Source organism: Rhizophagus irregularis, chromosome 13, assembly GCF_026210795.1.
Source record: "Rhizophagus irregularis chromosome 13, complete sequence".
NCBI classification, from domain to species: domain Eukaryota; kingdom Fungi; phylum Glomeromycota; class Glomeromycetes; order Glomerales; family Glomeraceae; genus Rhizophagus; species Rhizophagus irregularis.
The window spans coordinates 3,104,018-3,119,974 of NC_089441.1; the positions used below are offsets into that span (position 1 = coordinate 3,104,018).

At 25.6% G+C, this 15,957-nt stretch overlaps 1 protein-coding gene across 1 annotated transcript; it reads right to left on the reverse strand.

Moving 5' to 3' along the window:
• Positions 1-9,058: 9,058 nt before the first annotated feature.
• On the reverse strand, positions 9,059-9,957 carry OCT59_005254 (uncharacterized protein; the record flags this gene model as incomplete). The annotated part of the gene is made up of 3 exons (XM_066138248.1): positions 9,059-9,082; positions 9,155-9,675; positions 9,813-9,957. The coding sequence occupies 3 exons, from the start codon at positions 9,955-9,957 to the stop codon at positions 9,059-9,061; spliced, it is 690 nt and encodes a 229-aa protein (XP_065997408.1).
• Between the last annotated feature and the right edge of the window lie 6,000 nt (positions 9,958-15,957).

A 15,957-nucleotide genomic window follows, 5' to 3' on the forward strand; every position in this document is an offset into this window, starting at 1 on the left:
CCGAAAGTGTGACTTATGACCTGTTTTGGAGATATCCGGGGTCCTATCCCAATTGTACATACCTTCTGACTTATCAGGTTGATATTGTGAATTTCTAGGGAATAATGGTCTGAACCCCATACTTGGTTTGGATGCTTTTACTCCATATCTACTATAAATCTGTTGATATACTTCATGTGTTGATGACATGTTTCTTTTCCTTTGATTTTCTGGACATGTTCTGACTCGATGATAAAGAGAACCACATACATGGCACGTGACTGCATCATAATTAATGAAAACTAAGCCTCGATTGTTAAAAGAGAATTTCTTTCCTAGGGTATTATTAAGATCGTTCTCATTATCAAAAAAGACAAATGCGAACCTTTCTTTCTCATAATTTTTTGAAAACCTATTCTTAGGTACGAAACATGATTTTGCCTTTATTTGTATGATAATATCTTTCAAATCTGCAGCATATGTACCTATCATACGGGTAAATTAGCTAATTTCAACCCATATTTAAACCGTAAATTCCTTTCGTCCTTGGTTAAGTTAGATGGAAAAATCCTAAACGCGTATTTGCAAAATCTCAATGACCATAAGTCTTTAAATTTTTCTTCCACTTGTTTACCGTTGAATCTAACTACTACTTTATAGTATAAATTTTCAACATTAAATTTGAGGGTTTTAATTGGTCCAAAACTTTTCAAATATACTTCTAACATCTGCTTGTCCACATCTAGTGAAACATCCCAGATTTTAATTTCATAATCATTAAGATTATCATGTTGCTGATTGTTGATTACTTCCAATTTAGCAAATCTTACATCATTATCATCTGCAATTTTCTTGGCACAAACTTCAGCCGCTTGTGCTTCCATTTCATATGTTGCTCGAATCACCTTAATACCTTTAATGGCAGTTGGTGCCAACGAGATTAGCCCAAGCACATCCGAAATTTTCCTATATACGAAATTTTTCTTGGCAATAATATTATCGCCTGGAAGACTATCTTGCGGAATAAAAATACTAAAACGTTGAGACTTCTTAATAATAGTTCAACCATCATCTTTCTTCGCTTCTTTAGAGGTTGTATTCTGACCAGGGTGACTTGCGTTAATTTGAGCATGCATAGAGGCATTTAGCCTTACGTTAGTATTACTATTCGTCTGTATGGGTTATTGAGCTATCGAAGAGCTCGTCGAAGCAGCCGAAGTGCTACTTCCTGAAGGTTAGGTAAATTCTACCCCTTCCATATTACTCTTCCCAAATTCTATAACAAAAAAACAATATTTTTTATGACTTAAATGATAATAAATGAAAAATATTTCTTCAAACTACTAGTGCGAAATTTGTGACCGAACAATTGGCGGGAAGAGTTTTTCCAGTATTTTAACTCCTTAAATATTATACATAATAATTAGTATTATATAATTATTTTGGCTTCTAGTGATTCAATTTGAACAAACTTTTTTTTGTTTTGTAAAACTAGATTTATAGAACTAAATGAGTGCTATAAATTAAAAAAAAGTTTATTAAAATTGGATCACTAGAAGTCAAGATAATTGCATTATAATAATTATTATAATGTAAATACAAATATCTTGGCTTCTAGTGATTCAATTTGGACAATCTTTTTTTTATTTTGTAAAGCTAGATTTATAGAGCTAAATAAGATCTATAAATTAAAAAAAGTTTATTAAAATTGGATCACTAAAAGTCAAGATAATTGCATTATAATAATTATTATAATGTAAATACAAATATCTTGGCTTCTAGTGATTCAATTTGGACAAACTTTTTTTTGTTTTGTAAAGCTAGATTTATAGAGCTAAATGAGACCTATAAATTAAAAAAAAGTTTATTAAAATTGGATCACTAGAAGTCAAGATAATTGCATTATAATAATTATATAAAAATAATTAAATTACTTACATCTATCTTCTATATATTAAAAAACACTGCAATCACGTGGGCGTTATGTTTAGATTAACCATATAAATAAGTCATTTGAATTGTGTAACCCTACTCCTATTCGTCGCCAATGTTACACAAGACCAAAAAAGGAAATTTTTATTTCTGGCAAAAAACTGAAATTTTGGGTTACACAGAATTCCATAAAAGGAAATTGACAGTTACGCGGATTTCCAAAAAAAGGAAATTTTATCTTCTGTTACTTTTCAGAGAAATTAAAAAATTGTGTTGCTCAAATTTCCCAAAAAGGATTCTTTGCAGATCTTTTAATTCTGGCCAGAATTATGCCATTTTAATACATATTAACCGTTGTCATAGACAACGGGTGAACACTAGTTTATATTTAGATATATAAATGTCACGTGATATATATAGACCTAATCTGAAGCCCACCCCTTTTCAAATCAGCTGATTTCTGGCACGCCCCTTATCATACTAATTTTTATATCTTTTATTGTAAAATACATCTAATAATAATAAATAGTAGCAGTATAGTAAATTTAGCAGAATTTTTAATGAATGTAAAAAGTAAAAAGCCAAGTACTTTAAAATGAAGCTGAATTAATGACTATTCAGCAGACATCACATATATAACTTACATTTGAGTTTTAGCAAATTCAATCAAAATTAATTAAATTCATAATTTTAGATAGCAAATTGATTGAAAATTAATTAATAGTTATAATTATGAGTTTTAGCAAATTGTATTGATTTTACAAAATCATTTTATATTTAAGCAAATTGGAACTTTTTTTTTTAACTTCTATAGATAATATTTTAAAAATATTAGTTTTGAGGTCCAGTTATATTTTGGCCAAAATTAAGTATAATTCCGGCCAAAATTGAACATAATGCAGGCCAAAAACCATCTGATTAGTTTCGCAACATTTTATTTTTTAATAATTATCTATATTTAATTTATTATTTTTATTATCGCCATTTTCAAAATGATACGACCTTATAACAATCATCAAATAAAAAAAAACCACTGATTTTTATGAATATTTTCAATTTAACAAATGTAAGGTGCTCTTTCTTTATGATTACTTACAATTTCCCAGCAGTACTTGTGCCGGTAGGCTCACTTGCATCTTTTTTTTAAGTTTTAGAACAAGTTATTATATACTATTTAGAGTTTCTTTTGCTTAAAGTTTGCGATTTTTATAGATTATTACCAATTTCTCTGAATTTTCAATTAGAAGTTTTTCTGACAAGATCTTTCAAATTGCACGTGCTTTTAGTGAAGACCTGAAATGGAGAATAGTTTTTCTTTATTATAATGGACATAATTGTGAAAAAATAGCTATATATTAGTAAGATTATTACTATTAAAAAAGTTCTACAGTGCATATAACTTAGTTCCAGCAATTAAATTTGATGAAATTTAAATCACTACTATTCATTCAAAAAAAAAGATAAACATAAAGTATAAACATACAATGATAAACCAGATTAAGCTTAATAAAACTATGTTTTTAAATTTCCTGTAAAGTATTTTTTAATAAAGTAGTAGCAATTCGAAAGTTGAAATATTTTACTATTGAATTAAATATTTGGCCATTATATTCTAACCAGAATTACATATAAATCTGGCCAAAATTACTTTCGTTTGCTAAAATTATATATAATTCTGGCTAGAATTAAGAATTATGACTTAAATTAAATAAATCTGACCAATAAAATTATAGGGTTAAGTATTACATAATATAAAAAATTTGGCCGCTTAAAAATTTTTTTGTTGGGACTAGGTTGTATGCACTGTACAAATTTATATGCGATGGGGTGCAGTAGTAGATCTATAGAAAAAGCCACCAAGACATAATAAAATACTAACTCGGGATGATATGAAAATATTTACAAGGCTATATTGAGGATTTCATGTCTTTCATAATATTTTTTTAAAAAAAATACTCACCTTTTATCACAATTTAGATATTACAAGAATTAGTTAAAGATAAAATTGATTGGTATTTAGATGAATTAGTTGAAGAACTTGAGTTACGAATAGGTAAACTAGTTTCTATTCCAACTTTTTGGCAATCATTGGTTTATTGTAGAATTAATAGGAAAAAGGTAAATTTTAGTAATTCAAATACTATATTGCGTGATTTATTTACTATTTTTTTTTTACTATTTCAGCTAGTACATCGTGCAGCTTATGAGCGAAATAAACTTCTCTGAAGTACATTTATTGCAAAAGTTGACGTAATATATGCTCGAACAGCTTATATTTACTACTGTTTCTTCAAAAGATGAGCGTACTTTATCTCGTATATGGGTATTTCCTTAAAAATACATTTGCAACTAAAAAGAATGTATTTATGCGCAGTATACGATATACTATACTATCTGCTTTATTATTACAAGGCATTTATATTGCAGTAGATATAATGGAAGGCAGTTGTATAAAGGAAAAATTTAGAGAATTTGTTATTTCAAATGTAATAGGTAAAATTTTATGATAAAAATTATTTTTTCATAATTTTTATTCAATTGTCTTATCTTCCTTATTTAGGTTCCTCAAATGAATGCATATTCTTCTGAATACAGTGTTCTTGTACTTGATAATGCACGAATTCATCATGACAAAGATCTTATAGAATATATTGAATCTTTTGGTAGGCGTGTTGAATTTTTACCCCTTATTCCCTGATTTCAACCCTATAGAATTTAGTTTTTCTGTTATAAAGTCATTTTTACAAAAATATAGAGATTTTGTTAATTCATGTAGTAATCCTAGATACCCTCTTCTTATTGCATGCACTCAGATTACTTCAAATATGGTGGCAAAATTTTTTGAAGATTCAATTTATATGTAATATATATAAATTTTAGATATTTATATAGAAATGTATAAATTCAAATAAAAAAAATTTAATAATTGATAATTGCAAATTGATTTTTTATTATCATTATTGTAAAATTAGAAAATTAAACTTGAAATATAACATATTACTAATTATTATTATTTATCTATTATAATGTTGTACTGCAGCTCTAATTGCTTTGCGCCACCTAAGGTTGCTTGTCTAAACCTCTTCAAAATCTTACGATTAGTTTCATCAAAATTTTACTATAGATTTATTATAGTTTCGGCAGAGTTTCAGCAGTTTCGGCATTTATAATAAGTTTCGGCAGTTTCACTTTTCTCCAAAGTTTCGCCAGTTTTTTAATATAACTTTAATATAGTTTCGGCAGAATTTCGCTTTTTGGTGAAATGCCATCTTGTCTAAACCCTAGATTTCGGCAAGCAACTTTAGCGCCACCCAATTTTCTTCACTTCTAATTGGTCAAATTCAGTATCAGTAAGATCATAAATTTGACTCACAGAAATACGTTCATCTTCAAATATTTTTTTAAAACTAGCAAATTCTCCAGTACTATCAGATCCATCCAATTTGGCAAAGAATTCATCAAGAGAAGGAGCTGCTTGTTTTGGAGAAGATAATGGTGAATTTACAGAATTATTTATGTTTGAGTTTTGGTCATTTGTGGTAATATAGTGAAAAAAAAGGGCATCATATTGGAATTTGGATTGGTAGAGGTTGAAGGTGTTTTAGATTTTTCCTTAATACTATTTGATTGCGTAAAAATTGGTAAATTTGGCATTTTGGTATTGTTAACTGTACCTCAAATCTAAAAATAAATAAATAATAATTATTTAAATAATTTGACAGTTAATATAAATTAATAAATAATTACAATTTCCTTGACCTAGCATTGAAGATGCATTGCAGTGAGCTTTGTATATCTTTTGTTATCAATAAAGCATGTATCATGTTGATCACATCTGTATTGCTCTTTTAATTCACGAATTACATAACCTTCTTGTTGTATTACTTCAGAAAAATCAGCCAGTTTTGGAACTGAATTTTTTTTTTATGTACATCCACATTTTCACTTCCAGATTCTTCAGAATCTAACACTAAACCTCTCTAAAAAAAATACAAAAAATGTAATATCATTTTGACATAAAAATATACAATAACACTAGTAATTTTACCTTTCTTTTTGATTGTTTGTCTATCTTCTTTTTCTTCTTTAAAGACACCATAATTGTCATGTTTTTTTTCCCATCTGATAATTTTTTGTAATCTGAAAAAAATTTTTTGTAATCTTGCATATCTACTAATTGTGTCCCAAATACTGCAATTTTTTCTGGCTTAAATGTAATCAGATAATCCAAATGTATGATTTCATCATCACCAATTAATTTCTTAACGTAATGATGAACATCAACGAGAATATCATCTAATGATAATACTTCTATTTCCATCCATTTTGATGGTAATGCCGCACTATTAAAAGGTTTTATTACAAGATTGAATGAAATTGTTTGCACTATTTCTTCTAGATTAATTGTTTCATATTCATTGATTAGTTCATTATTTGCTAAATTATTTTCATTTGAATCAATTTTTTTTAAGTTAGGAGTGGATTTTTTTCTTTGAAGGCACTATTACATGAAGAATAAAAAGTAAAATTGAATTTTGTATTGGTATCTAAGAAATAATTAAACCGAAAAATACTTTCTTGAATATATTCAAATTGTTTAGATGGTAAGTTAGGTGTTGAAACTCGAGGATATGCAACTTTTACTCTTTCAGTTCAGTTTTTTTTATTTGCACAGGTCAAAAAGTGAAAAATCAGGCATCAATCAGTCACCAATCGGTCACCAATCAGGTATCTGATTGGTGACCGATTGGTGACCGATTGGCATTTTCGCCAAATACCATCACCAATCAGGCAGTTTGCTAACTTTTGATCCAGTGATCAGAAAAGAATGAAATATAGCTCATTAAAATCGTCTCAACAAGACGAATCTAATGGTAGTAAAATCGCATTTCTAGGATTAATAGTTAATAAAAAATTAAATAAAATATAAATGATACATTTTTATTTTTATATTTTACTTAATTTCTCATCAAGTATTAATCCTAGAAATACGATTTTACTACCATTAGATTCGTCATGTTCGGACGATTCCAATGAGCTATATTTCATCTTTTTCTAATCACTGGATCAAAAGTTAGCAAACTGCCTGATTGGTGACGGTATTTGGCGAAAATGCCAATCAGGCACCGATTGGTGCCTGATTTTTCACTTTTCAACCTGTGTTGGTTTGATTGTTTTATTATATAAACACGTTTTTTTTCGAATACTAAGTTCATTTTCACAATAAAGACATTTTTACAATCAAGACAAGTACTAATGAGATATTCCATAATATTTATGAAACAAATGAAAAATGTGTTTAAAAAACATAAAAGAAAATTTTAATTTTTTATTTTAAGGGGCTGGTAATCACCCTGGTATTCAGTATTTAAAATTAGAAATCAGATTTTTATTATATATGTATTAATCGCACTATTTTGAAAACAGTGATTATCTATAATCTACATATTTTTAATTATAAATTATAAAAATTGACAGTTTAATTTATATTAATTATTTATTATCAATAAAAAAATGATTGTTAATTTTGATAAATTGACAAATTAAATTTACTTTTTTTTTTTCCCAAGGTAGTGCAATTTGTGAGTTTATTAATTATATGTAATGATACAAAAGCATCTGTTATATAACTAATTTATTAAAACTCCAAACCAGTTCCCCATCCTTAAGATTGCTCTTGTGCCAGGACCCCGCTTACTTCTAATAGAGGTCTCCGAAAATATAAGGTAAAATTTATATTAAAAAAAAATTTTAGGTCTCTTAATAGATAAAGGTAAAATTATATATATGACAAATAAAGGTCTCCGGATATGTAAGGTAAAGTTAAAATAGGTTTCCGGTTTTATAAGGTAAAATCAAATATAAGTTTACAAATGTTTCGGTAAATAATAAGGTAAAATTGTATATAAAATTTAATATTTACCTTATATATACTAATTTGAAATATTGTACAACAATTATTACAATATTTGGTAATATACGTTTTATAATTTTTTCTCAAAATAAAAAATTTATTCTCTTCTTTATACTTGTAAAAACCATTTTATATTTTTAATTTTATTTGCATTAGCACTATCTTTTTGAAAATTATTACAAAAATTAGCTTTTAAAATATAAAAATTCGTACAGCAATTAGCAACTTCAGAATTTAATTTCAGTACTTTGGTTAAATCAAATCATATTTTACTATCTAAGAAAGTTGTTTAGTAAGGTCGAACTACTTATATTTGAATTTTTATAGCAGTTGGAGTAATATTTATTGCATACGAGCATTTTTTTATTTTAATATTAACTTAAAATTTACGTTTTTTGTTTATTAAATTCGGAGCGTAATTTGGGCATTTTAGTCAAATGAAATCACCTTTTTAAGCTTAAGTAATATTGTTCGGCGAGATCGAAACTACCTGAATATTAATTTTCATAAGAATCAGTTTAATATTTACGGAATACGAGCAATTTTCGCACTTTTAATTTTTTTTTATTTTCCCGATCAGTAATTATAGGGCGTAATTTGGGCACTTTGGTCAAATGAAATCACTTTTTCATGCTTAAGTAAAGTTGTTCGGCAAGGTCGAAAATATTTAGATAAATATTTTCATAGCAGTTGGATTAATACTTATGGGGTACGAGCATTTTTTCATAATAATACCAATTACGAATTTATTTTTTTTAAAAAAAATTAATTAGATTTTTTTAAAGAAAGTAAGTGAATAATAGTTTCGAAGTAAAGTTAAAGATGTGTGTCTTTAAGATTTTTTTTATAGTATTTTTGTAATTCAAAGTACTTTTTTTACTAATAAAAGTTATTTATCTTTAAAGAATAAGAATTAAACTTAGTAAAAATAAAAAATTTTTAAAATTTATTGTAATGATTATAAAATATTTTGTTTATTTAATATTTAAAAAAATTTAGGTCTCTGAAAATCTAAGGTAAAATTTAATATAATTTTAAAAGGTCACTATATATATATGGTAAAATTATGAGATAAGAAAGGTTGGTAAAATTACTAGTAAATCTGAAATTTTGCCCGGAGACCTTTATTAGAAGTAAGCGGGGTCCTCTTGTGCCCTACCATCACCCTATAAAATTCATCTATATCCTTCAATAATAGCTATTGAATTATATAAAATCATTATATTGTAAGGCTTAAGTAAATGCTTTCACTACCTTCTAAAAGAAGAAAAAAAAAGAGGTTATGTTGTATTTGTACAATTTTGTGTTATTATATACCTTCCAAAGTACCCTGTTTCCTTCTTTAATAAATTGATTTATGTATTGTTTTGTTTTTTCTAATGCTATTGACCACTGTTCATTATGTTTCAAAATTTTCCTTCTTTCCAAATCATATGTACCCTCTTCTGTCTGTAAAGTTGGAATCCATTTGTATACAATGTGTTGATGTGCTGATGGCCTTTTTCTTAGGTCTTGCTTTTTTATGCCTTTAGTATGTTCCCATTCTGCTACTGCCTTACAACGTAGTTGCCAAATAATGTTGTAAAATTCATTAACAAATATTTCTAAAAAAAGGGCTGCAATAGTTAGTGCTATTCTTTTTGATTTAACAATGGTCTTGAGTTCCCTATATTTTTCTTTTGGAAAGAAACTTTTTAACATTAAGTGAACATAAGAAATAGGCAGATCAAAGTTAACACCAGTTGTATGGGCAAAAAAATTATTATTCCATAAAAACAATTGTTGTATGTCTTCTTTATTTAGTTGTATATGTTTTTCTTGTGATAAAAAATTCTTGATTATTTGATTGCCTTTACATATAGTGTTATTTAAAGATGTTAGCCTTAATTATTTTTTAAAAAATTTTGAATTACGGCTATAAGATTTTTATAGCCTTAATTAATTACGGCATATAAAAATTTTGTATTACGACACTTTTTTGAATTACGGCTAACATCTTTAGTGTTATCAACTATTATTGTCCACTTGTTACTGAGCTGTTGGCAATATATCATATGATCATCATCTTCATTTTCTTCCAGGCAAAATCTACACTTTACATCTCCATATAAGTCATATCTTCTTTCTTTCATAATTTCTAAAGTTGGGAGCAAACAATTTAAAAGTTTTAAGTGCTTGATAAATCTGTCATTTGTTAGTGATGTTGTGCAATTGAATCCTATATTTTTTTTAAATAATGTCCAAGTAACTTTTTTTCTATTATGTTAGTTGTATCTAAGAAGACTGATCTGTATGTACGGTTGAGAGACCATGCTGCATCCAATGTAGATTCACATAGGTTGTCTATAAATTTTCTGATGTGTCTATCAACTCTTTTACCATCCCAATAAATGTTATATATTAAATCTTTTTGTTGTGAATCTTTAATATTAATGCAAATTGGTTTTTTTGTGTCATTTTTTGCCACCCTATCTGCTTCTTCATTACCTTTGACTCCTGAATGACCTTTAACTTTTACTAACTTTATCTCTAACTGTTTGCTATCGATAAGGTTAATTATACTACTTACTATGCTGTAGTTGTTGCACTTGCACCATGTTCGTGTTTTATCTTTCCCATTTGTTAAATTTGTTCTTATGTAATTAATACTATCTATAGCGGCTTTGGAGTCTGTAATAATATTTGCTTTCTGTCCTGTCTGTAAAACCAATATGGCTGACAGAATGGCTTCTAGTTCTGCACGTGTAGATGAGGGCCAGTCTGTGATCGAACTATTACATTCCAGCGTTACTTCATCTTTACTATTCAGTATCACTCAGCCTGTATCCATGTTAGGGTTTCGATCCGGATCTGGTCAATCCAGATTCAAATCCGGATTCCCTTGTTTTTTGGACATCCGGATCTTACTTTTTTGTAACGGATGAATCCGTTTTTATTAATTTGAGCCAGCACTATAAATTTGGCCAGAGATAGCAAATTTTGCAGACAGTTAATCTTTGACGTTTAATATTAATTACGGTCAAAATTATAATTTTGGTCAGAGTTAAGGTCAAATTTAGAATCCGGATTCAATCTGGATTTGCAAGAGAAGATCCGGATTCTATCCGAATTGCTTTAAAAAATAGGATCGAAACCCTAATCCATGTACTTTAGAAAGCTAGAGCTATTGTTAAAACGATTTGTTAAGGCAGCCATCTGCGTATATATTAATTCTATCAGGTGGAGTAAACTTTGATCTTATTTGTTGTAACAGCGCTATATGCTGTGTCACAGCTTCACTATTCAATAATGTGTTCTGGATTAAGGTCGTATCATAGTCTACCACTTGTATACTAAGACTATGTTCTAAAGTTTGTTGTGCATGCGGGTAGTTTCTATCTTCTATAATGTCCTTGATTATTCTAGTATCTGGATCATTTCAGTATTTAGATACTCTATTTATGCAAGTTAATGATAGTCGGTCTTTATTGAAACAGCAGCCACGGTTTTCTTTATTGACCCTTTTGTCGTTAAGTGAACAACCTCCACAACGCTTAATTAATTTATATGACATTTCATCGTCCATTTTCTGCCCACTATCAGCTGTGACCTAGTGTTGTATTGTATGTCTATTTGTTTGATGTTTTTTATTAATCTGTCCAAATGTTAACGTACAATTCTGCTGCATATGGACAAATTCTTTTTTTCTATTATCTATAGAAGGAGATTTCTTTGGCATCCTGAATGCCTGTGCGTTATTTAATTTAATTTCATCATTATCTATAAAATTTTCTGAATTTAGGGGCACCCTATCCATCATACAGTAATTTTTTAGGCTGGGTGCCTTTCGTATGAGATCCGTTAGCAAATCAAACTATTTCAGAATTTTTCCCCTGGCTGGTCTTTTATTGACGTCACAAATTTGTTGCCATGTAACTGTATCTGTAGCGTCTTGATTAACCAGTTGTAATGCGCCATAAATCGACAGGGATACCGCTTTCCTTATAATATATTCTTTATCTTTCCTGGGCATCTCAGGCGCTTGTTGGTATACAAAGTTTCTCACATTCGGACCTATTAACGGAATACAAATTAAATTTACTAATTTACAAATAATTTTAATAAACTAAAATTATATTTTATTAAGCAAATTTAAACTTATATTATTTAGAATTTTACTATAATTCATATTTTGAGTTTTAGCAAATTAATATAGATTTAAAATATGATAATTTGATTTTTAGTAAATTAGATCTATTTTAGTGAGAGCAAAAAGTGCTAAATTTATGCAGATCAGTTATGAATTATATATGTAATGTCTGGATCCTATTTAGATCTTACTTACTAAATTCAAATCTACTTAACAATATACATGTGAAGTATTTTAATTATATTTGTATTTTTTTTTTTATAATTTTAATATTTTAGTTTGAATAATAATATTATTATATAGATATTTAATAATAATTTAATATAATATAAAATATTATTATTAGTATATTTATACAATAATATATAATTAATATTTTATTATAAATAAATAATTTTAAAAAAGTTAACTAATTAAAATTTTATAATAATTAAAAATACAATTAAAATTTCATATATTTTTTAATTAGTTAATTTGGTTTAATAAAAAATAGTAATTATATAAAAAATAGGATTTATTTGATGATTACTGGAGGTTAATTTTCAAAAAATTCATCAGACATGATATTCACCAGGTATTTCATTTGGTATACCTTGTGATTGGCATCATTTAAATTTTTAATTACATTGCAAGGTAAATGCCATTTCACTTCTTTTTCTGCTCTTTTTTGTTTTTCTCTTCAATTGAAACATTATTAATATTTTTTTTTATTTCCCTATTTTTTAAAATAGATGAACGGCTCTGGAAATCAACTTGTATTTTAGTTTTACAAGATAAGTGACATTTCATTTCTTTTTCATTTTTCATTTTTTCTTGATTTGGGAACATCATTTTTCTTTTTATTTTTTTAAAAATGGCTGAATAACTTTAGAAATTGACCTGTATTTTAGTTTACAAGTAGTCGGTATTATATTTTTTCATTTTTTTTTATTTTTTTATTGATTTGGAAATGTCATTAATATTCCTTTTTCTTTTTTTTTTAGGAATATCCAAATTAGAAAATCAACCAAGAATTTAAATTTACAAGATGAGTGATATTTCGTTTCCTTTTTATTCTGTTTCATTTTTTGTTTAATTTAAGAATGCTACTAATGTTCCTTCTTTTTTTTATAATCATCTATCTTTTCATTAATCTCTTTCTGATAACTTTGTTTGAGATATAATTACACAAACTATTTTTTCGTTAATTGTTCTTAATTATATTGTTCTTGATGATTTTATTTAAATTTTATTTCTCTTAAATTTTTTATTTCTGTCAATTCTTCTTAATAGATATAGTTACTTTAATTATTTATTTTGTTAACTTTTGGTATAATGAATTATGAAAACAATAAATCAAAAATTTTTATTACATTTAGTGTTCCAATGGGGCTAGAGTGTAATCAAATAAGAGAGTATATTCATTAAGCTGAATTTATTTTAAATAATATGTAACTTATTGTATATATCATACATATTTGTTGTAAATAAAATTTAGTAAGTAATTATATGATATAATGAATTTTACTGGTGAAATTCATCCCTTCCTCCGGTGAATTTCATCTTTGGTGAGTGTTAAAATTGTCCAAAATAATTATAAAGAAATCTAACTATAAATTATTAAATTTTAAATTTTAATTTTTTTTTTTTTTACAGTACATTTGAATATAATATATAAAGTAATTGATTACATAAAAATCTAATATTATTAATTCATCATACTATTTATAATATTCTATACTATATGTACTATTAAATAAATGATTTAGCTTAATAAATAGTATTTATATAAAATAATATATTTTTAACTACTTCTTAACTACAAGAATTTTATATTTTTATTATTATTTAATTTATTTAATTTATTTTATTAAAAATAATTTTAAATAAAAATAAAAATTTAAAATATTTTTAATTTATTTTTTAATATTTTATTTTATTTTTATTTTTATTAAAAGTAATAAGTTTATTAAAATATAAAATTTTATATACATATTATATTAAATATATTTATATTACATTTTATTTGAATATTTCTAAAACAAATCATAAATTATACTTTTAAGTTAAATATAATATAGAATTTCCAATATTTTTACCTTTTATAATCTTATGCTATAGGTATCTGATGGTCTTTAGAATATTTTACAACTTATCATTTATAATAAAATTTTATCCAAATAAACTTTTTCTATCTTACTAGCAATTAATTATAGCTGCATTACTATTCAATTCCTTTAATTTATAATTGCAGAAGGATTTTACATTAGGATGAAAGTTTTAATTCAAAAGTTTCTATTTGAAATAGATGTAAAAGCAAATAAAGAATAATCAGATTATTTTTTATAATTTTATATTTTTATTTTTACTTAAAAAATTTACAAAAAGTTATAGCATAATGAATATTATAGTATTTTTACATAAAAAGTAAGACATTATATGCTAAGATAATATATTTTAAATGCAATTACCTATTAAGCATAATTAACTATATATGTGAGTATTATCTAATATAATAAATAGTTCATTAATTATTTAGTGATATTAAATTAGTTATATTTTTTATATATCTTATATGATTTATATAATATAAATGTTTTTATTTTTATTAATATTATACAAATATTTATAATAAAAAAATAAAATAACCAGTATTAAATTTAGTTTAAAAAGCTTAAACTAATTTGTGAGTCAAATCAAGCTATATAAAAAATATTGCAAAATGTTTAATATTATATTTATTTCTTTATTTTATAGTGTAATTTTATTATTTTAGTTAAATATAATAGATTTTGTAGATAATATAAAATTATTTAGAAAGTATAAAATAATTTATTTTTATTAAGTTATTTTAAATATTTATAATTTAATTTTATTATTTTAATTAAATAAAACAGATTTTATAAAATTAAGTAAAGTTGTTTAGCAAATATAAAAATATTTAGATATTAATTTTAATATTGTAAAGATATGATTTTTTTGCATAAAATTAATGTACTGCCAGGACCCCGCCTACTACTAAGATATGTTACTGGTAGAAATTTCACTTTCATATGAAATCTTATTTTAGGATTTACTTAAATTCTATTGGTTAATTAACTAAAAAGGAAAAAAATCATAACAATGTAACATAAAATTTCCTTTTATAGTAGGATCTTCAAAGAGTTTTATATGTAAACCTTACCTTAGGCCACAGGGTAACCTATTTTAGTAGTAGGCGGATCCTGTACTGCCTATTTTTTTTATTTTATAATATTTATTATTTTGATTAAATAAACAGGTCTTATAAAATTAAGAAATAAATAAAATTATTTAATAGGTATAGGATTATTCAAATAATAATTTTTATTAGGTTAACTTTTATTTGTAAATATATAAATTTTTTTGCATAAAATTACTATGCTATACATTATAATATAATTTGCATTTTAGTTAATTAAAACAGAACTTAAAAGATTAAATAAGTTGTTTATTAGAAAATTACCTACATCAGGAAATTTGTTTAAGCATATATAATTTAGTGTAATATTTCGGAGGTGGTGTAAAATTTCAAAATATTACACTAAAAACGTAATATTACAAAAGTTTACGCTCTTAAATTTGAATAATTATAGTAATTTAAGAATATCTCGCTATCTACTGATCCAATCAAGACGATCTATAGCTCATTGGAATCAGCTCATCAAGACGGATCGAATGGTAGTGAATTCGCATTTCTACAGTTGATAGAACGCTCTATAGTATGCAATAAAGTTTTTAATTAATAGAAAGTCATCTATCAAACATAAAGATATGATTTTACTACCATTCGATTCGTCTTGATGAGCTGATTCCAATGAGCTATAGATCGTCTTGATTGGATCAGTAGATAGTGAGATATTCTTAAATTACTATAATTATTCAAATTTAAGAGCATAAACTTTTGTAATATTACGTTTTTAGTGTAATATTTCGAAATTTTACACCACCTCCAAAATATTACACTAAATTACGCCTAAACAAATTTCCTGATGTATATGTAAAT